Source organism: Clytia hemisphaerica, unplaced genomic scaffold (assembly GCF_902728285.1).
Source record: "Clytia hemisphaerica strain Z4C2 unplaced genomic scaffold, Clytia hemisphaerica genome assembly, whole genome shotgun sequence".
Lineage (NCBI taxonomy): Eukaryota > Metazoa > Cnidaria > Hydrozoa > Leptothecata > Clytiidae > Clytia > Clytia hemisphaerica.
The window spans coordinates 887040-908645 of NW_027103510.1; the positions used below are offsets into that span (position 1 = coordinate 887040).

Sequence of the window (21606 nt, forward strand, 5' to 3'; positions counted from 1 at the left end):
GCAACAGTTTATTGTTAGTAAATACTCCTAACAATTTTATTTTATTTTTCTCGACAATTACTTTTCAAAAAGAACATCTTTATAGTTATACGTTTTAAAGCGAACTTTACCTTCGTTTATTACCTCAAAATTGTCTTAATTTCTATCAACACTTTTTGTTCGATAAACAGGTGCTGAGGAATCATCAAAAGATGAAACTCCAGCAGCAGAAGCAGTTGAAGATGAATTAGACGATGAATTACTATTGGATCAAGAAGGTGAAGAAAACGAAAGTGAAAGTGATGAGATTGAACAAGATGAAGATGAAGATGAAGACGAAGAATCAGAAGATCTCCAAGATCAAGCTGGTAAATCTTCTCGTTCTAAATTGTTTAATTATATATTTGTACTACAATTAAACAGCTAGAAAAGGGATTGATAGAATAGAAGTAGATACTCTATTTATACTTTATACACAGACAACTTAAAGCTATAATTTTAACAAATTGTCAATACGAATCATCCTCTTCTTTTAGATGCCGGACATGCTAGATATTATCCCAAGAAAAGAATTTCCCGAAAAAGAATCGATGTTTTCGTCAACAAAAACGTTGGTGAATACAAAAACACACGCACTGACAAACCAAACAAATGTTGGTACAGTCGCAAATGCGTCAAACGTGGTGGTCTCTACAACCGACGATGTGTCCGAGTTGTTGTCCGAAAATATTGCCAATACAAATACACCACAACTTGCAAATTCTGCACCAAATATTACATCAGAGCCTGTTATCGAATCAGATACAGCAAATACAAATCCCACGTCAAATGTTACAGAAGCGAAGATAAGGAATCGTGCAAACGAGATGTTAGTGGAAGTTTCAACAAGACAGTTTTGGAGAGCCAGAAATTCTTCAACGTCAAAGGATACCCACACTACGCTCCACACCCACACGGCCGATTCCACCACAAACGTGTTCACCCAAAACCATGGTAAACATCTCCCAATCAAATCGATTTAACGTAAACGCATAGCGGACTGGACTAACGGACTACAATTTCGATTATTAAATTTTACTTTCACTTTTACTTATAAATTGTAAAATTGACTTTTACGTTATTGTAAAATTGACTCTTACATTTTTATGATGAAATGCATCAATGACTGAAAACTTGTTACTGAAAACCATGAATGTTTTTTTTTTCAAAATAGTTTATCCTTTGTTAGTTTTTCTGTATTTTTAGTAGATAAACTCATGTGAAAGCTTTGAAATTAAGTAGCAGAGTATTCAGATCTAAATAACAAGGGCTGCTTACCAAGGCTATAAGCAATATAAGTTTATGCCATTTAATCTGACTAATAGAAAAGGCAACATAAGAGTCCTCATGGGAAACCTTCGACACTTCGTGAGAAAAAGCAAGAGATTCGATCAACGGATTACCAACTCATAGAAAACACTCCTCGTTGGGTCAACATTTTCTACAAGTTTGCTACCAACTATTTCCAAGCGGACGTTTTGTTGAACGACAATTTCCGACATAAGTCTCTCCATCGGTTTTTTCTCCATGTTGACGTCAACCTGAACAGACATTTCCCTGGTATACCTAGTTTCCCAGAACGGATGATTTGCCCACAAACATCGGCCGGCGGAGGTTTCCCCGAAAAGTTTTGATTGACCAACCAAATAGCCTAAATATACATAAATTTCTTGGAATTTCTAGAAGCGAAATCTTATTCAGACTAACATACGCAGATTCTCAAGAAAAGGGGAATTTTTTTTACAAAATCAAAGCTGAAGACAGCTTTGTCCCCTTACACTTCAATGACGAGCCCTTAAATGATTTTTTACCAACAGACTCATACTAAATGATTCTGCAATTCACTCTACAAGTCAAATCAACATGTCTGCTTTCGATTTTGGAATCTAAATTACTTGAGCTTCCCTAAACGACCATTCCAAAGGTTGGGATAACGTTATGTCATGTTACTTATTGACTGGATACCACCAGTAGAAACTTAGGAGGGCCATGACCTAAACATAATTTGATAGCACCAATAAAGGCAGTTCAATTGGGCATAGATTATATCTAATCGTGGGTGACATAATGTTCAACTATCACATCAGGTGAAATTATAAGCATTTAAATATGGAAAGCACGTCTAAGCTATGATTTCACTCACACACTTGCATTTTTCTTAGTCTACCCTCAAATACATCATAACACGTTAAACGTATTGGGGATAGCCCTCACTAACATTTGATATCAAGGGGTAAACAGGTCTCATTTTTGTCAAGTGAACGGCGAAAACATAAAACGAGTCGTTGGTCTGAATATCGCATTTATCATTACATAAGCATACTTAAAGTAGTGAATACAGTGAATTTTAAACAATTTAGCCAGCCTAGCGAGAACAAAGTCAACCCCTGGGGATATTTTATTAAGTTTTGAAAGAAAATACGAAAAACAGGGAAACTAAATTAAAGGAAGAAATTTTATGGCATTATCGATAAAAGCCCGATCAGGAAAATGTTCTATTGGCATTCCGTCTGGTCGAAGAAAAGAACAGGGAATTGGTCATTGAATAAATGTCCATCGGGAAAATTGCCATCGAGGGGTCCTATGGGAATTGTCGATCGCAAATGAAAAAAGCTGTAAAGAAAACAATCATTCTTAATGATTCATGTTAAGAATTTTTCTTTCGTCAAGAAAATGTAAAAATCAATTTCACATAAGTTTAAAAGTAAAGATAATAGTAAAAAATAATGATAATGTCCAGTCAGTTCAGCATTTTGTTGTGGTCGATTTGATTGGGAGATGTTTACCATGGTTTTGGGTGAACACGTTTGTGGTGGAATCGGCCGTGTGGGTGTGGAGCGTAGTGTGGGTATCCTTTGACGTTGAAGAATTTCTGGCTTTCCAAAACAGTCTTGTTGAAAGTTCCGCTAACATCTCGTTTGCATGATTCCTTGCCTTTGCTTCTGTAACATCTGACGTAGGATTTGTATTTGCTGTATCTGATTCGATAACAGGCTCTTATGTAATATTTGGTGCAGAATTTGCAGGTGGTTGTGTATTTGTATTGGCAATATTTTCGAACAACAACTCGGACACATCGTCGGTTGTAGAGACCACCACGTTTGACGCATTTGCGACGGTACCAGCATTTGTTTGGTTTGTCAGCGCGTGTGTTTTTGCATTCACCAACGTTCTTGTTGACAAAAACATCGACTCTATTTCGGGAAACTCTTTTCTTGGGATAATATCTGACATGTCCGGCATCTAAAAGAAGAGGATGATTCTTATTCATTATATGCACCACTGCAATATGACTTCAGGAAATTATGCAACTTTTCTCTTTTTGTTCCACCCAATACGTCACTTTTTCTTTTGTTTAAGTGACGTATTGGGTGGAAAATTTTCAAAGTTCTCAGAAGACTCTCCAGTGGTGCATATAATGAATTGATAATTTGTCAAAAATACACCTTTGTTAGCTAGGTAATGTGTATAATGATGTATAAATTGCGTATCTGCTTCAAATACTTTGTATTAATGACAGAACGAGGGAATTTACCAGCTTGATTTTGGAGATCTTCAGATTCTTCGTCTTCTTCTTCGTCTTCGTCTTGTTCCATCTCATCACTTTCACTTTCGTTTTCTTCATCTTCTTGAGCCAATGGTAATTCATCGTCTAAGTCATCTTCAACTGCTTCTGCTGCTGGTGTTTCATCTTTTGATGATTCCTCAGCGCCTGTTTATCGAATAAAATGTGTTGATATAAATTAATACAATTTTGAGGTAACAAACGAAGGTAAAGCTCGCTTTAAAACATAACTATGAAAATTTTCTTTTTGCGACATAAAGGTTGAATGAAATAAAATTGTTAGGAGTATTTACTTACAATAAACTGTTGCGACCAAGAAGGAGAGAAGTAACAAAGCTTTCCAAATCTTCATTTTGAATTGAGTTGTTATCTTGACAAGTGGAACTGTGAAGATGATAAGTCTCGCAGTGACTGGCCTTTTTATATCATTTCCTCACGAGGAAGTCTGCAGGCGTTTAATTGAGACTGGGTTTCGGTCCATCAATGTTTGGTTTTATTATTTCTTAATTTTGAAAACCCAAGACTTAACGAGCTTCCTTAACGCTACAAACAATAACATTGCTCCCCAATCGGCAAAATGAGTAATTTTGATTTAAGAAAGACCTGGTGCATGCATTTGCTAAGATATTCGTGGTTTTCTTCTATTTGACTTAATCGATTTCCTTGTTTGTCAAATTAACCAATAAACATAGGCTAATATAGGTCAAATCAACCAGCGCTGCGATATTATTTCCTTGTAAACAGTTGCATTGTTAGAGTGAAACGACTGAATGTACTTTTGAAAAGTGCAGTATTTGTTTATATTGCAGTAAGGCAATAGTGAATTTTTAATATTTGCCACTTACAAAATATAAAGTTCTACTTGATGTAGCCCACAAAACTGTGGCATGTTATACATATTCTGTTAGGCCAATTATCCGCGAGTCTGAAAATTTAAGAATCGCAATGAAAAAATTTGATGAAGAAGAAAATGAAGAGGACTTTTGCGAAGAAGAGTATTTCAACTTTGAAGAACTTAGTTTCGGCGAAGAAAAAACATTTTGAAATTTTTTTGTGGTATAGCTTTTATCGAACTAAAATTACTTTTTTGGAAAATTTTTCTAAAAGCTTATTTGCTTCATAATCTTGAAAATAGTGCTTTTTGACCAATTTTCCATCCTAATTTTTCATAGAAAAACAGCCATAACTTTTGATGCATTAATTAAGAAAATTTTTCCGAAAAATGTAAAACAGTTCAATTCTTTGCGGATAGTTTGAAAAAACTTCGAAACAAAAACAAGGTTAATCACCCATTAAAACTTAGCACTTTTTATAAAAGAAGGTGATGCAACGTCTTTTTAAAGTTCATAACGTCATTTTTGTAAAGATGATTAGTCTTGCTTCGGATGGCCTTTTTATATCATTTATTAATGAGGAAGTCCGCAGGCGTTTAATTGACACTGGGTTTCTATCCATTAGTATTCGGTTTTATATTTTGATATTAATGAAACCCAATTCTAATGATCTTCCTTAACGCTAAAACTTTAAACTGAGGTCTATAATATTAGAAAGAATTTTGCAGTGGCTTTTATGGATTGTGGGTAGCATATATTAATCATCTTCTTTGTTGTGAATATAAACTAGTTGATAGGTGCGCGCCTTCGAATAAATAACATTATTAAGAAAGATGCTAACTTTGTTTATCATTCCAATACTTCAGGCGTAAAAACGCGAGCAGAATCTTCTGCGAGTATGAAAAATCGCAAAATTTACGACAAGTTCAGTTCTTGAGAACAGCGAATATGGTCTAGGATAAGCGAAAACAAGGATGAGTCATCAGCAAATAGTTTGAACATGGAAATAATGTAAATAAAAAAAAAGAGGAGTCCGAGAATAGATCTCTGAGGTACGACGGCCAAGATTTTCGTCCAATCAAAAGCTTGACCATCAAGAAACACCGGTCCGTCTCCCGTGAAGAAAATTCTGGAATAATAAAAGAAGAGAGCCAGAAACACCATATGACTTAAGTTTGAAAATTAAACCATTATGCCAAACTCTGTCAAAAATTTTGGAAATATCAAGGAATACTCCACGAGTATCTAGGGGTCGATCAATATCAAAACCATTCAGGATGTCGTGTGTTATGGATAACAGCTGAGACAAACAAGAGTCACCCTCGCGGAAACCAGACTGGGAATTTGTGAAAAGATTGTTGTTTTCAAATAGGTGTAGACGGAGTCAAAGGTTTTTCAACGATTTTTCCAAAAATAGGCAGAAGAGACACTGTCCGTCAGAATCTTGAGATAGTATAGAAAAAATGCTCACTACGGCATCATTTCTTTTTGTTTCTTTGATTTTCTCCATAAAAACAACATCAAAGTGGTCGGAAGTGTATCAAGTTTGGTCGTTCCACTGGTTGATTGCGGGATTTTCGAGTAAACTTGAACAAATTTGAAGTCGATACCATAGATTTCAAATTCGAAAATTTTAGTTTATGGAGAGTTCTTTAACGAAGAGTTAGAGGCTAAAACTCCAAAGGTTAGTATTAATTATGAAATATTTCAAACTTGATAAATGAAGGACTTTTCTCAGTATAATCAGCAATAAGGCTATTTACTATCAATGGTCAGCTGCCAAAGTATGTTTTTGTATGTCGTTTTTTACTCAAGGACCAAAATGTATATAAGAAATAATATAGAGAAACGATGAAATTATGATATGAAGTTTTTAATTCATCAAGATGGTGTAAAAATCAATCTTACAGGGAAAATAAAAAGTTTAATAAAATATTCATAGTCCTAAGTCCGGTCCATTCTGCATTGTTGATGCCATATTCGATATAAGCATGTTTACCATGGGGTAGGCTTGTGGTATCTACGTTTGGGGTGGAATCTGCCATGTGGGTAGTATCCTTTGACATTGTAGAAATTTTGGCTCTCCAAAACTGTCTTGTTGAAAGTTCCGCTAACATCTCGTTTGCATGATTCCTTGTCTTTGCTTCTGTAACATCTGACGTAGGATTTGTATTTGCTGTATCTGATTCGATAACAGGCTCTGATGTAATATTTGGTGCAGAATTTGCAGGTGGTTGTGTATTTGTATTGGCAATATTTTCGAACAACAACTCGGACACATCGTCGGTTGTAGAGACCACCACGTTTGACGCATTTGCGACGGTACCAGCATTTGTTTGGTTTGTCTGCGCGTGTGTTTTTGCATTCACCAACGTTCTTGTCGACGAAAACATCAACTCTCTTTCGGGAAACTCTTTTCTTGGGATAATATCTGACATGTCTGGCATCTAAAAGAAGAGGATGATTCTTACTGATAATTTATTGGAATTACAGCTTTGTTTGCTAGGTTGTCTGTGTATAGAAAGAATCCGTTCTCCTTTAGTTAAATATTTGTACAAATACAGAAGTTATTTAAGAACGAGAGAATTTACCAGCTTGATCTTGGAGATCTTCTGATTCTTCGTCTTCGTCTTCATCTTCGTCTTGTTCAATGTCGTCACTTTCACTTTCGTTTTCTTGATCTTCTTGATCCAATGGTAGTTCATCGTCTAATTCATCTTCAACTGCTTCTGCTGCTGGAGTTTCATTTTTTGATGATTCTTCGGCGCCTGTTTATGGAACAAAATGTGTTGATAAAAATTAAGACAATTTGGAGGTAACAAACGAAGGTAAAGTTCGCTTTAAAACTTATAATTAGAAAGATGTTCTTTTTGCGAAGTAAAGGTTGAATGAAATAAAGTTATTAGGAGTATTAACTTACAATAAACTGTTGCAACCAAGAAGGAGAAAAGTAACAAAGCTTTCCAAATCTTCATTTTGAATTGAGTTGTTATCTTGACAAGTGGAACTGTAAAGATGATTGGTTTTGCTTCGGCTGGCCTTTTTATATAATTTCTTCACGAGGAAGTCCGCATGCGTTTAATTGATACTGGGTTTCTGTCCATTAATATTTGGTTTTATTTTTTCATAGATTTTGAAAACCCAAGACTTGACGAACTTCCTTAACACCGCAAACAATAACATTGCTCCACAATCAGCAAAATGAGTAATTTTGATTTAAGAAAGACCTGGTGCATGCACTTGCTAAGATATTCGTGGTTTTCTTCTATTTGACTTAATCGATTTCTTTGTTTGTCAAATTAACCAAAAAACAAAGGCCAATATAGGTAAAATCGACCAGCGCTGCGATATTATTTCCTTGTATAAAAACTTGTCTTATTAGAAAAAAGATAAAAGTAGAATTTCACCTATAAAATCTCCTAAAAAGGCAGCAAAAACTATAACATCTTGACAAAAATAGAAAATAGAAAATAAGAAGACACAAAAAGGTCGAATTCATGGATAAAATTCCCAAAACCTTGGAAAAACTACAAAAGATTTGAAGGGAGTCTGTAAAGCAATGAAAATAAACATGTTCTACCATAATAAATTTTATTTTTGTTTCGATTTTGGGAATTTTAGAGTCTTGCGGGTCCATAAAACAAATAATCAAATTGGTCTCGCCTAATAAAAAATATATAAAATTGATACTAGACCATTTTTTTTTTTTTTTGTTCTTCAAGAAAGAGATATTATCAGGCTAGTATTTTAATCAAGTTATTCTAGTTTCAGCAATAGCAGTTATTGAGCAATTTCTTAATTTAATTATCCATGGCATTTGGCTACGGTGTTCAAGGTCGCGGCTTTAACAATTAGCCAGGTCATACCAGGGATTTGCGAAATGGATTTTGTTTGATGCTCAGCAATCATACAGAGCTCTAAGGATGAGTGAAGAAAGCCACGAAAAGGAGTGCCATGTTCCCGTACCTTCTGGTAGACAGATAAAGAAAAACGAGTCCTCTGGTCCCATTCAGCTTTGATTGAAAACTTCATTCAACTTTATGTTACTATCACATGCAAAAATAGACAGCTGTCGATTTTGCAGTTTTCGAGTACATTTCTGATTCGGGTGAGATAGAATTTCTTAAGTCAGCTTTAATTAAAAGCACACCAGACCATCTAAAAGAAATGTTGGAAGAAAGAGGCAATGAGTCATTTCATAAATAGGAAAAAGTATTACAGTATAGTCTCCATAACTCAAATACGCACGGGGAACACAAATTCTTTCAAGTTATGGAAATTTTGAGATATGTTGGAGTAAGGTTTATAAGGAAGGCATTGCTAACTGAAGAAGAAACTAAATTGTTTGCGTTAGGGATATATTCGAATGAAACGTTAAGAAGTTTTCGGTTAATTCAATGTAGAAACATGACAACAGTCACTACGTTCAGGCTATTTTGAAATGTTTTCAATGAACCTCGGGATTATTAATCCCAAATCACCCTCTAAACCATGTTATTACTAGTATTAATAACTTAAATTTCAGGTACGAATTTTTACTTTGCAGACAAGCCTGTAAAATACAGTCGGCCACCCTTCAGAACCCAGGGGGTATAACAAGCTTCTGAAAAGCCTTTCGACGATAAAATAATCATCTGAGGTGGTCTGCAAAATTTCATCTATGCCGAGTGCGTGATTTTTTAATACAAAAATGCTCAGTATTCTGCCCAAAATGCTCATCATAGCAAACTGCTTGTCCAATTTTGACATTTCTGACAGCCTACTAATGTTACCAATACCTAACTTTGATCCAAGTTTCAAATAAAAAACTATTTCTTATCCTAAGACAAATAGTTAGAGTTGAAATAGATAAAAAAGAGAAATCATGGGCCAGTACTCCGAGGTCCAAAAATAAACCTACCCGGTTAATAGTAAAGGATTGGAACATAAAGTTATACGATTTTGAGGGAAAAAGGCTGTTTTACACTTTTGCCGAAACATACGTTCTTTAGTTCTTTCTTTCGCTCGAATTTCTTGAAGACCAAAATGTATATGGTAAAAATAAAACAGTCCAGTTTATTTTGAAAATTTTAATATTCTTCAAGATGATGCAAAAACCAATTTTACAGGGAAAATAGAAAGTTTAATAAAATTCATAGTCCTCAGTCCGGTCCATTCTGCATTGTCGATGCCATATTCGAAGTAAGCATGTTTACCATGGGGTAGGCTTGTGGTATCTACGTTTGGGGTAGAATTTGCCGTGTGGGTAGTATCCTTTGACGTTGAAGAATTTTTGGCTCTCCAAAACTGTCTTGTTGAAAGTTCCGCTAACATCTCGTTTGCATGATTCCTTGTCTTTGCTTTTGTAACATCTGACGTAGGATTTGTATTTGCTGTATCTGATTCGATAACAGGCTCTGATGTAATATTTGGTGCATAATTTGCAGGTGGTTGTGTATTTGTATTGACAATATTTTCGGACGACAACTCGGACACATCGTCGGTTGTAGAGACCACCACGTTTAACGCATTTGCGACGGTACCAGCATTTGTTTGGTTTGTCAGCGCGTGTGTTTTTGCATTCACCAACGTTCTTGTTGACAAAAACATCGACTCTCTTTCGGGAAACTCTTTTCTTGGGATAATATCTGACATGTCCGGCATCTAAAAGAAGAGGATGATTCTTATTGATAGTTTCTTCGAATTACAGCTTCGTTTGCTATGTAATGTATAAAGTATTAATAGAGTAACTGTTTCAGATACTTTGTATTAATAACAGAAGTCAATTAAGAACGAGAGCATTTGCCAGCTTGGTCTTGGAGATCTTCAGATTCTTCGTCTTCGTCTTCATCTTCGTCCTGTTCAATCTCATCACTTTCACTTTCGTTTTCTTCACCTTCTTGATCCAATGGTAATTCATCGTCTAATTCATCTTCAACTGCTTCTGCTGCTGGAGTTTCATCTTTTGATGATTCTTCGGCGCCTGTTTATCGAACAAAAAGTGTTGATAGAAATTAAGACAATTTGGAAGTGACAAACGAAGGTAAAGTTCGCTTTAAAACTTATAATTAGAAAGATGTTCTTTTTGCGAAGTAAAGGTTGAATGAGATAAAATTGTTCTGAGTATTTACTTACAATAAACTGTTGCAACCAAGAAGGAAAGAAGTAACAAAGCTTTCCAAATCTTCATTTTGAATTGAGTTGTTATCTTGACAAGTGGAATTGTGAAGATGATTAGTCTTGCTTCGGATGGCCTTTTTATATCATTTATTAATGAGGAAGTCCGCAGGCGTTTAATTGACACTGGGTTTCTACCCATTAGTATTCGGTTTTATATTTTGATATTAATGAAACCCAATTCTAATGATCTTCCATAACGCTAGATTTTAAACTGGTGTCTATAATATTAGAAAGAATTTTGCAGTGGCTTTTATGGATTGTGGGTAGCATATATTAATCATCTTCTTTGTTGTGAATATAAACTAGTTGATAGGTGCGCGCCTTCGAATAAATAACATTATTAAGAAAGATGCTAACTTTGTTTATCATTCCAATACTTCAGGCGTACAAACGCGAGCAGAATCTTCTGCGAGTATGAAAAATCGCAAAATTTACGACAAGTTCAGTTCTTGAGAACAGCGAATATGGTCTAGGATAAGCGAAAACAAGGAAGAGTCATCAGCAAATAGTTTGAACATGGAAATAATGTAAATAAAAAAAAAGAGGAGTCCGAGAATAGATCTCTGAGGTACACCAGCCAAGATTTTCGTCAAATCAAAAGCTTGACCATCAAGAAACACCGGTTCCGTCTCCCGTGAAGAAAATTCTGGAATAATAAAAGAAGAGAGCCAGAAACACCATATGACTTAAGTTTGAAAATTAAACCATTATGCCAAACTCTGTCAAAAATTTTGGAAATATCAAGGAATACTCCACGAGTATCTAGGGGTCGATCAATATCAAAACCATTCAGGATGTCGTGTGTTATGGATAACAGCTGAGACAAACAAGAGTCACCATTGCAGAAACCAGAATGGGAATTTGTGAAAATATTGTTGTTTTCGAAATAGGTGTAGACGGAGTCAAAGATTTTTCAAAGATTTTTCCAAAAATAGGCAGAAGAGACACTGTCCGTCAGAATCTTGAGATAGTATAGAAAAAATGCTCACTACGGCATCATTTCTTTTTGTTTCTTTGATTTTCTCCATAAAAACAACATCAAAGTGGTCGGAAGTGTATCAAGTTTGGTCGTTCCACTGGTTGATTGCGGGATTTTCGAGTAAACTTGAACAAATTTGAAGTCGATACCATAGATTTCAAATTCGAAAATTTTAGTTTATGGAGAGTTCTTTAACGAAGAGTTAGAGGCTAAAACTCCAAAGGTTAGTATTAATTATGAAATATTTCAAACTTGATAAATGAAGGACTTTTCTCAGTATAATCAGCAATAAGGCTATTTACTATCAATGGTCAGCTGCCAAAGTATGTTTTTGTATGTCGTTTACTCAAGGACCAAAATGTATATAAAGAAATAATATAGAGAAACGATGAAATTTTGATATGAAGTTTTTAATTCATCAAGATGGTGTAAAAATCAATCTTACAGGGAAAATAAAAAGTTTAATAAAATATTCATAGTCCTAAGTCCGGTCCATTCTGCATTGTTGATGCCATATTCGATATAAGCATGTTTACCATGGGGTAGGCTTGTGGTATCTACGTTTGGGGTGGAATCTGCCATGTGGGTAGTATCCTTTGACATTGTAGAAATTTTGGCTCTCCAAAACTGTCTTGTTGAAAGTTCCGCTAACATCTCGTTTGCATGATTCCTTGTCTTTGCTTCTGTAACATCTGACGTAGGATTTGTATTTGCTGTATCTGATTCGATAACAGGCTCTGATGTAATATTTGGTGCAGAATTTGCAGGTGGTGGTGTATTTGTATTGGCAATATTTTCGCACAACAACTCGGACACATCGTCGGTTGTAGAGACCACCACGTTTGACGCATTTGCGACGGTACCAGCATTTGTTTGGTTTGTCTGCGCGTGTGTTTTTGCATTCACCAACGTTCTTGTTGACGAAAACATCAACTCTCTTTCGGGAAATTCTTTTCTTGGGAAAATATCTGACATGTCCGGCATCTAAAAGTATAGGATGGTTCTTATTGATAATTTGTTGGAATTACATCTTTGTTTGCTAGGTTGTCTGTGTATAGAAAGAATCTGTTTTCCCTTAGTTTAATTTTTGTACATATACAGAAGTTGATTAAGAACGAGAGAATTTACCAGCTTGGTCTTGAAGATCTTCAGATTCTTCGTCTTCATCTTCATCTTCGTCCTGTTCAATCTCATCACTTTCACTTTCGTTTTCTTCATCTTCTTGGTCCAATGGTAATTCATCGTCAAATTCATCTTCAACTGCTTCTGCTGCTGGAGTTTCATCTTTTGATGATTCTTCGGCGCCTGTTTATCGAACAAAAAGTGTTGATAGAAATTAAGACAATTTTGAGGTAACAAACGAAGGTAAAGTTCGCTTTAAAACTTATAATTATAAAGAGAGAAGTAAAGGTTGAATGAAATGAAAATGTTAGGAGTATTTACTTACAATAAACTGTTGCGACCAAGAAGGAGAGGAGTAACAAAGCTTTCCAAATCTTCATTTTGAATTGAGTTGTTATCTTGACAAGTGGAACTGTTAAGATGATAAGTCTTGCTTTGGCTGGCCTTTTTATATCTTTTCTTCACGAGGAAGTCCACAGGCGTTTAATTGACACTGGTTTTCTACCCATTATTATTTGGTTTTATATTAATGATGCTTAAAGTTAATGATCTTCCTTAACGCTGAAATTTTAAACTGATGTCTATAATAATAGAAACAATTTTGCAGTCATCTTCCTCGTTGCTAATATAAATGCTAACTAAAGTCTCTCCCGATATAATTGGCAGTGGAAACAAGAATGCCTGTAACTTTTGATAGTCCGATATAATTGCAAAAAATGTTTTTGCTTCTTTTAGAAAATCAAAAGCGCTATATATAAATGTATTTTTTGTTGAAAAATTCGCGAGTTTTAGCGGTTTAATTTGCGATTGCAAAAATTGAGCTTTTTTTCTTTTTATGCTACAACGTCATTTTTAAACTAGTGGTAGTTCAACCTTAGGTCAAGAAGATTGTTAAATTTCAAGGCAGACGGATAAGTCGTTCGGAAGATATGGGACCCGAAATACACCTTGGTAGCATTTTTCTGTGAAACATCAAAGCTCCAAATTTTTAATAAAAACGGGGGTAGTGACGATAAAACAGTTTTTCAATCATATATTATAACACATTTTACGATCTTTTTACGATAATGACCTCATTGTCAAACTGTGCAAAGTGTTTTGGGAAGTAGCAAAGTTCTATAATTACTTAAAAATAACAAAGGCAATGTAAGTTCAAAGTGCTTATCGTTTCAATAAAAACAATCAAATTGTGTATTCACTTTGTTTCAAAATGATCAATGATACCAATAACGCCAATGCAGCAACACTTTCCAACTTTTAATTGAATGTTCAAAAAAAGATAACATAACCCCCGTTTTTAGTAAAAATTGGGAGATTTGATATTTCACAGAAAAGTGCTACCAAGGGGTATTTCGGGTCCCATATCTTCCGAAGGACTTTTCCGTTTGCCTTGAAATTCAACAACCTTCTTTACCTAAGGTTAAACTACCACTAGTTTAAAAATGAACGTTATAGCAGAGAAAAAGAAAAAAAGCTCAATTTTTGCAATCGCAAATTTAACTGCTAAGCCTAAAACTCGCGAATTTTTCAACAAAAAATACATTCAAATATAGCACTTTTGACTCTCTAAAACAAGCAAAAAAAAAGTTTTTGAATTATATTTCACTATTAAAAGTTACAGGCATTCTTGTTTCCACCGCCAATTATATCTGGACAGACTTTAATTGATAGGTGCGCACCTTCGAAGAAATAATGTTATTAAGAACGATGCTAACATGTTTATCATCAGAATACTTTAGGCGCAAAAACGCAAGAAGAATCTTCTGCGAATATGAAAAATCGCGAGATTTACGACATAGGCTATTGCAAAAAAGTTGCTCATCGACTTAAAGGTGATTTTCAATGCTAAAAATTCAATGCCTTGTGTATGGTTTTCAAAGCTCCATAGATTTTGAATTTTTTGTTGAACAATTATTACAGCCGAATAGGGAATCACCTTAGTTCGAATTACGGAGAGATTCGAATAACAGTAAGTATTTCTCAGAAAGAATCTCCTGGGGAGGAGGACCAAAAATGAGTTCAGATTGTGAAGATATTCGAATAGTAAAATCTCGTATTGGGGAGAGTCAATTGTCTATCTATTTAACTAACTGAATAAAATTCAAACCTGGTTACTGAGAGACGGGTGTCAAAAACTTATAAAAATAATTTCTTAGAATTCCAAATTTCAAATAGATTTAGTTCCACTTTAACAGGCATCTTTTTTGATATACTATTGAAAACTTCTGAGAACCCAGCTGGCACAAAACGTTTTTTGAACGTTCATCTATCGTTATATGGACGTTGTGAACATTAAATGGACGTCGAAACAACGTTGTGTGCCAGCCAGCTGGAAAGTATTAGTTTTTGATAAAGCTGAGACCTGTCACGAATCAAACATCTTCCGTGTGATGATCTCTGAACCACTAATTTCAAGATAATAAAAAGACAATGGGTATCTATTTAAATGCGTTTTGTATGGAATTACGAAATAGACAATTTTAAGTGGCAAGAACAATTTGACCTTGCTCGTGTTTATGATATGGCCGCTGATTAATATATTGATACTGGGGACAAACTTTCCTGCACTGATCACGAGTCACAATACTGTAGCCTATCCCAACTCCACACCACGCGTATTTTGTCGAGAAAAAAGCCGTGAATGTCAAGTAAAGGTCAGAGTCACAAAACTTAAACAAAAATTAAACGAAATCAAAATTTTCATGTGGCAAAATGATTTAAGTTTAGAAATACAAAAATCCCTTGCAATAAATAATAAACTAATAATGGTTGCAGGTATGTTACCCAAACATTTTATCTGGCATCCAGATGCAAAAATTTTCATCCGACACGCTAAAGCTCTGGAAGGTCGAAAAAATTTTTTTCAACATCTGGAAGGTTTAGTTTACGGAAGTTTGCGTATGAAGTATCCGTGTCAAGGATTTTGCAACGGGAGGTCTGGTAGCCCAGCCCTCGTTTTTGGGGCTTGGCAGGTCCTACTGAAATATTTTAAGCTCTACGCGCAAGGGTAGTTGAGCCCAACTAGGGATGCGGCACATCAGAGGACTATCATTCCTCTCCGATGGAATATTGGCTCGCTCCCTTAAAGCTTTAGCGAGGGCAGCCTCCAATCCGCCATCGGAATATCAGATAACTGAACATTATTCGAGAAAAAAAACAAGCTTAAACAGTTCTAACAAACCATTTTTTAGCTTCGAGTGCAATCATTGATATAAAAGAATAAAAAATATTCCCGTGCACTTCATTATCGCCAGGAACATCCTGGTTCTAGAATTATCAGGGGGGACAAGAGTGATTCATACCATGGAGGTATAAAGAAACAGGAGATGTATGCTTTCGTAACCAAGCTCGCCCTACGATTTAAAAAAGTTACGATGTATGCATGCTCATAATCTCATATATCATGCATTTTTAATGAGCTCTTTTATCCATAGGTGAAATCTTATTGGCTCATTTAAGGGCTCTGGTCATAGTGAAAAATCTATTTCAGAATTTGAAAATAAAACCTTATGTTTCCGCTTCTTTGACATGTTTAAAAACAAACTGTTTTTGAAAAAATGAATTTAAGTAATTAAATCATGAGTAATTAAGGATTAATTGTGGCATGGGACCTTAATAAAGCGTCATAACGACGCTATTCATATACTTTTTACAAAAAAGCCTAATCTCCTTGGGGAAATCATTTTATTCTTTCAAACTTTTTTTAAGTTAATGGCAAATAATTTCTTTATTTAGATTTTTTCGGAACAATTTTCTATTTGGCTTCATCCCAAGTTATAGCTGTTTTTGTATGGTAATTTAGTGGCGAAAATTGCCAAAAATGAGGTTTTTTGGAGATTTTAAATGAAAGATACTTCCACAAAAATGTTCCGAAATTGTATTTTTAGATACTAAATACTAAATACTAAATATACCTGAACCAAAAAAAAATCCAAAATGTTTGATTTTTACCGAGATTAGGGCTTTGAAAGGTGAAATACTCTTCTTCGAAAAACTCTTCGTTTTATTCTTCATTTAATGTTTTCATTTCAATTTTTCGATTTTTAAATTCTAAAAAGGTAGGTTTAACAGGACATATAAAAAAAAGTTATACATTAATCTTTTTAACATGCAGAAATTGCCATTTAGTTGTCCAGAGCCCTTAACCTTTAGAAATTAGATGAGACGAGATCCATTGTTTCTGACATCAGTGTAAGAGCATATTTGGACTATAAAAAGGCCTGTAAACTTGGCAATCCTTCATCAAATGATAAGATTTTTCGATCAATGTTTTCTTTAAGGTGAACTCTATTAGCTTGATACTTTCCTCCAGAATTCTCCAGCAACTTTATGTCTACAAATTGAATCTGAAATCGTGTGTGCTTATAAAGAGCTTTTCATTTTCTGGCTTGAGAACATACCTTTTCAAAAAAAGATAAACTTGTTTTGTGGACGAAGTTTTATTTAATTTTCGTATAATAAAAGGCTAGAGATTTTAAATATTGATAGTAAGAATGTTCAGAGAAATATTGAGTTGTACTAAAAAGTCGTATTTTGTTGGGCGAGCTTAGTATTTTCTTTTGATATATTTCATAAAAGAAATCAAAAGACTTTAACAACCAATTACCGACACATTCAACTCCTGTTTTTCTTTCTACCTTCATGTTCCTACCAAACACCAAGCTAGAATTCTTTTGGAATAAAAAATATTAAGTTACATAATAAAAAAATGACACAGATAAAGCACTTCAGTTGCATAACTAGAAACGCCTGAGAAGTTCCCATATGGATAAAAACAACGTTCAAAAATTATCGAAAACAAAAAGAGACTAAAAATGAAAGTGAGTGGATACACGATGAAAATAAGTTTACCACAAACAAGCAGTGCAAAGATTCAAAAGTGCGAGCATTATCTAGAAACTCATTTTCACCACATTTACCAACACTTTTTGTACCACAATATCCTTTCTTTTGTTTTTCAAAAGTTAGGGATATTTTTCAAACTGGAAGCTTTCGAGTATACAAAATACCAAAAATCCGGGTATTTTTTCATGAAATTACCGACGAGTACCAAAATACCTGAAATTCGGCCATTCAAAGATACCTGTAATTTTCTCAATAAAATACCAGAATACCGAATACTCAAAAGCATCTCCAACCCTCTGATCATATTGAATTTCATTCTTATTAATTTTCTATATTTTGTTTAAAGGGACATAATATACTGACGAAATTTTGTAAACAAACCGTATACAGCGGGTGAAAATGCCAAAAAATAACATTATACGTCTCCAAATTGATAGTAATATAGGGAAAAATGGGACATACCTTTTGGTTGCTTTTGAATAACGGAACACCCGGTGTCGCTTCCGTATTAAAGACATGAAAACCTGATGAAAAAGAAGTCACAAATATTTTTCAATCTTTAAACAGTTGTAAATGGGACAAGCTGGAGTTTTTACAAGCTCTTATTTGATTTAGTTGGTCGTTAACCAGTAATAAAACAATTTTGTTACTTATTCTAAAGAACGCATTATCTTTATCACTTCAAATGACCAATTAGTGAAGTATCTTGTAAAAACTCCATAGCTCATCCCTTGTAAATGAGGATTTCTGTAGTAATATTATCATAAAAGATTATTAGTGATCAAAGGAGAGAGCATCATTTGAAAGTTGCTTTGAAATTCCTATTTTAGATTTGACTAATCGAACATCTAAATCAGTGGCGTGGTGGGAAAATTTCTCTGGGGTGGCCAAGGCAAATATGGCGCCATTTTAAAGATTTTTTGTTTTTGGCGCCCCTCTCTATACGCTCATTATGAAAACAAAAAAGGGAGTGTGCGAGCGAAGCGAGCAAGAAGATTTTGAGTTTTTGAGGTGATGAGGGGCGCCATTTTTGTTTTTTTATTTGTCAATTTCGATATGGGCGCCTGAAAAATCCTTCTTGGCGTCCCTTATTTTTGGGCGCCCCTTCAAAAGGGCTCCGCTGGGGGGGGGCCTGGCCCCCTGCCCCCCCCTGCCACCACGCCACTGATCTAAATAACATCTGTAAATTACGATTACGATCGATATACTCCCATACAACTACAGTTGCCTCCTCTAATTCGATCTTCAAGTGATCAAAAGACTTTGAAGATAGCTTCAAATTATAAGCATATTTTTTAAACTACATTCAAAACTAATGGACAAATATTTTAATCGGAATTAAAAAAAGGTTGGAATTATTAAAGCTCAGGTCTTGTAAGGTCAGGTATTGTAACTTTGGTGTAACTTTTCACTAATGTGAAAATAGCTATCAGCTAGAATCTAAGACATCGACATGATTATCAGAAAAAAAGTTTCAGCCACTACAATTTAGGGGGTTTCCCTTGAGGCACTCTTATGGAAAGAAGAAAACAGCAGAATTCAACAGGTAAAAATAAAGGACTTAAGTGTGGGACTGAGAACATTTGGTAGAAAGTACACAAGTTGAAAAACTAACAAAGACTTATGTAAGAGTATGGACAATAATTATGTAACAATAACGTCGCAAACAGCACTACATAGCAATCCTACATTCACGCAAAGGCCTGTCTCTACTTGCACGCGCTTCGATCGCACTTTTTCGACCAAAGTTTTCACGCTATTGGTCAAAAGAAAAATGAAGCAACTCCATTGGCGCGATCTGACGTAACGGTTGAAAAAAGTTGAAATGTGGTCAACTTTTTTTTCGAGCGCGCACTATATTTTTATGACGCAATCTTTTTTCCAAGCAAAAAAATTAAGGCCAAAAAGTGCGATTGCAGCGCGCGCAAGTGGAGACCGGCCTTAAGAGAAAGGAAAACATAGAATTATAAAAGTTTATCATTACCTTCGAAATTCGTTTCGTTCATAAGAGGGAATATACTTCCATCACTCTTATCGTCCAGCTAAGAAAAAAACAACAAGTGAGTTTTAACAAAAAATTAAAGGCTAATGCAAGCAAAATATCAAAGCTGAATAAAACTGTTAACTGTTTTGTTTTTAAATAACAGTTGATATCGTTTGCTTACTCATCAATTTTATTTCACAAGCTTTTTCACATTGGATTGGCACGGCTTTGGAGCAAGATTGCTCAGAAAGAGGAAAAGAAAAACATTTTCTTGCTTATAATACCGGGTGTGTCAAAAAAAACGCCCCTATTTTACAATCTTTGACGTACATTTTTCTATTCAGTTGAACTGCTTGAATTTTTTTGTGAGTATTGTACATTTTATTTCCAAACATTTCTAAAAGTTTGGCAGAGTTACCTCAAATGAATTTAAAGTTATGAATATTCTCGCAAGATCACTACTTTTTGAGTTGTTTACAGTAGCAATTAATTGACGTCAAAGAAGACGTCAAACCTTTAAATTCTAGCTTTCCTATCAGCTGTAAAAACCGTTTTAAAGTGAAATTGAAGTTTAAGCTAGATGTAGAAGGGAATATTCCTACTAAACCAAAATTTTTTAATGTCAAACTTATCTTGTTTTCAAATTAAAGGGGTTTTGGGAATCTTTTCGCAGTGTTATGGTAACATCTCAAGGTGTTCAAGGCAATGTAAAGCATTTCTTAGCAAAACAAAATTTCACCAATTCGTTTAATTTCCATTATTTAATCAATCATATTATATTCTACAAGCTCTGTTCTGCTTCTTTAACATTTTGCAAAACACTTTAACTGAAAACCTAAGAATTTTGCTGTACAAAAGATAATAACAACGGTTCATTTCTGCACCATTAACGATTTGAAAGTCTTTTTTTTTGTCGTCGCATTTGACGTTAAAAATGGCTTGGTTGGAACTAGCTAGAATCTATCAAATATTGACCTTGGAACAAAACTTAACCTATGAAATGAAAAAATGATGCCATTTTAATGTTTTAAAAGTAGCGAGACAAAATAAGAGCGTAAAAACGAAGCGTAGTTTTGTTCCTTGTTCCATATTGGAAAATTCAACTATGAAAATCCGTGAACAATGAAAAATTGACCTAAGTCAGCGGAATTATCATAAAGTCACTTTAAATGAACATACAAATGTATAATTTTCACCAAGGGTAAAAAATTAAATTTTAAATCTTCTCTAAAAAATTCATTTATCTTTGTTCAATAGAAATTTGTACGCCAAAAATCGAAAAATAGGCGCGTTTTTTTTTGACACCATTTTTTTTGTACCATTAGAGAGGCCCCCCAGCGGACCCAAAATTCACGCCATCACGCCAATTTTTTTTCGATTTCACGCCATCACGCCTGAAAAATTTGATTTTCACGATCACGCCAATTTTTTTCGATTTCACGCCATTACGCCTAGAAAATTTAGTTTTCACGCTCATATTTTGTTATATAAACTTAATTTGTGCCCACAAATATGTGTGTTTGGTCGTCAATCAGTTTTTCGGCATTCTCATATGCGTAAGTCAAGATTATATCATTTTTCCTATCGAAAACACCCGAAAAATCTGGAAGAAATTTGATCTCTGTTTTTCTATTTTTAGTAATACACAGGGGTTTTACACAGAGTTTTTTTGGGTATTTTCGATAGGAAAAATGACTTATGACTTAATCTTGACTTATGCATATCAAAAATTGTTGGACAACTGGTCACATCAAAGGGCACCGGTTTGAAGGCTGAGGTATATTTGAGTAAATTGACAAAGCCCACCATGGTTGGATAAAGGAGAAAATTTTTGAATTTTGAAGGGTTTAAAGTGCTATTTTAGGACCCATTTCAATTCAATTTGAAAAATAATTCATGTAAAAATAATGGAAATCTTTTAAAAGTACAAGTAACATGAGGGGCCATACCCCCTGGTCCCCCGTTGGCGGGACCCATGGGCATTAATTGTGAATTAGCGTGAATAGTTTTCAAAAGGGAAACGAGGAGGCGCAACCATGGTTTGCGCCGACGGGAGAAATTTTCAATTTAGTATGGATAAAATTGCCCTCATTTACTCATA

The 21606-nt window shown here is 34.6% G+C and overlaps 3 protein-coding genes across 3 annotated transcripts in view; all 3 read right to left on the reverse strand.

The window, feature by feature from the left end:
* Positions 1-21606, reverse strand: part of LOC136799151 (C2 domain-containing protein 5-like) — a 62522-nt gene that overhangs the window by 27854 nt on the left and 13062 nt on the right. The window contains exons 8-9 of the mRNA XM_067055859.1: positions 19506-19563; positions 17984-18045 (exon numbers count right to left, since the gene is read on the reverse strand). Of these exons, the coding sequence (XP_066911960.1) occupies positions 17984-18045; positions 19506-19563 (120 nt within the window). The remainder of the gene's footprint in view (positions 1-17983; positions 18046-19505; positions 19564-21606) is intronic.
* On the reverse strand, positions 11940-13077 carry LOC136799008 (uncharacterized). Its single transcript, XM_067055692.1, has 3 exons — positions 13002-13077; positions 12683-12859; positions 11940-12538 (listed from the first exon to the last, which is right to left on the reverse strand). The coding sequence occupies exons 1-3, from the start codon at positions 13054-13056 to the stop codon at positions 12087-12089; spliced, it is 684 nt and encodes a 227-aa protein (XP_066911793.1). The 5' UTR covers positions 13057-13077; the 3' UTR covers positions 11940-12086.
* Positions 15973-21606, reverse strand: part of LOC136799018 (C2 domain-containing protein 5-like) — a 47556-nt gene continuing 41922 nt past the window's right edge. Inside the window, exons 26-28 of the mRNA XM_067055697.1 lie at positions 19506-19563; positions 17984-18045; positions 15973-16029 (exon numbers count right to left, since the gene is read on the reverse strand). Coding sequence (XP_066911798.1) covers positions 15973-16029; positions 17984-18045; positions 19506-19563 — 177 coding nt within the window. The remainder of the gene's footprint in view (positions 16030-17983; positions 18046-19505; positions 19564-21606) is intronic.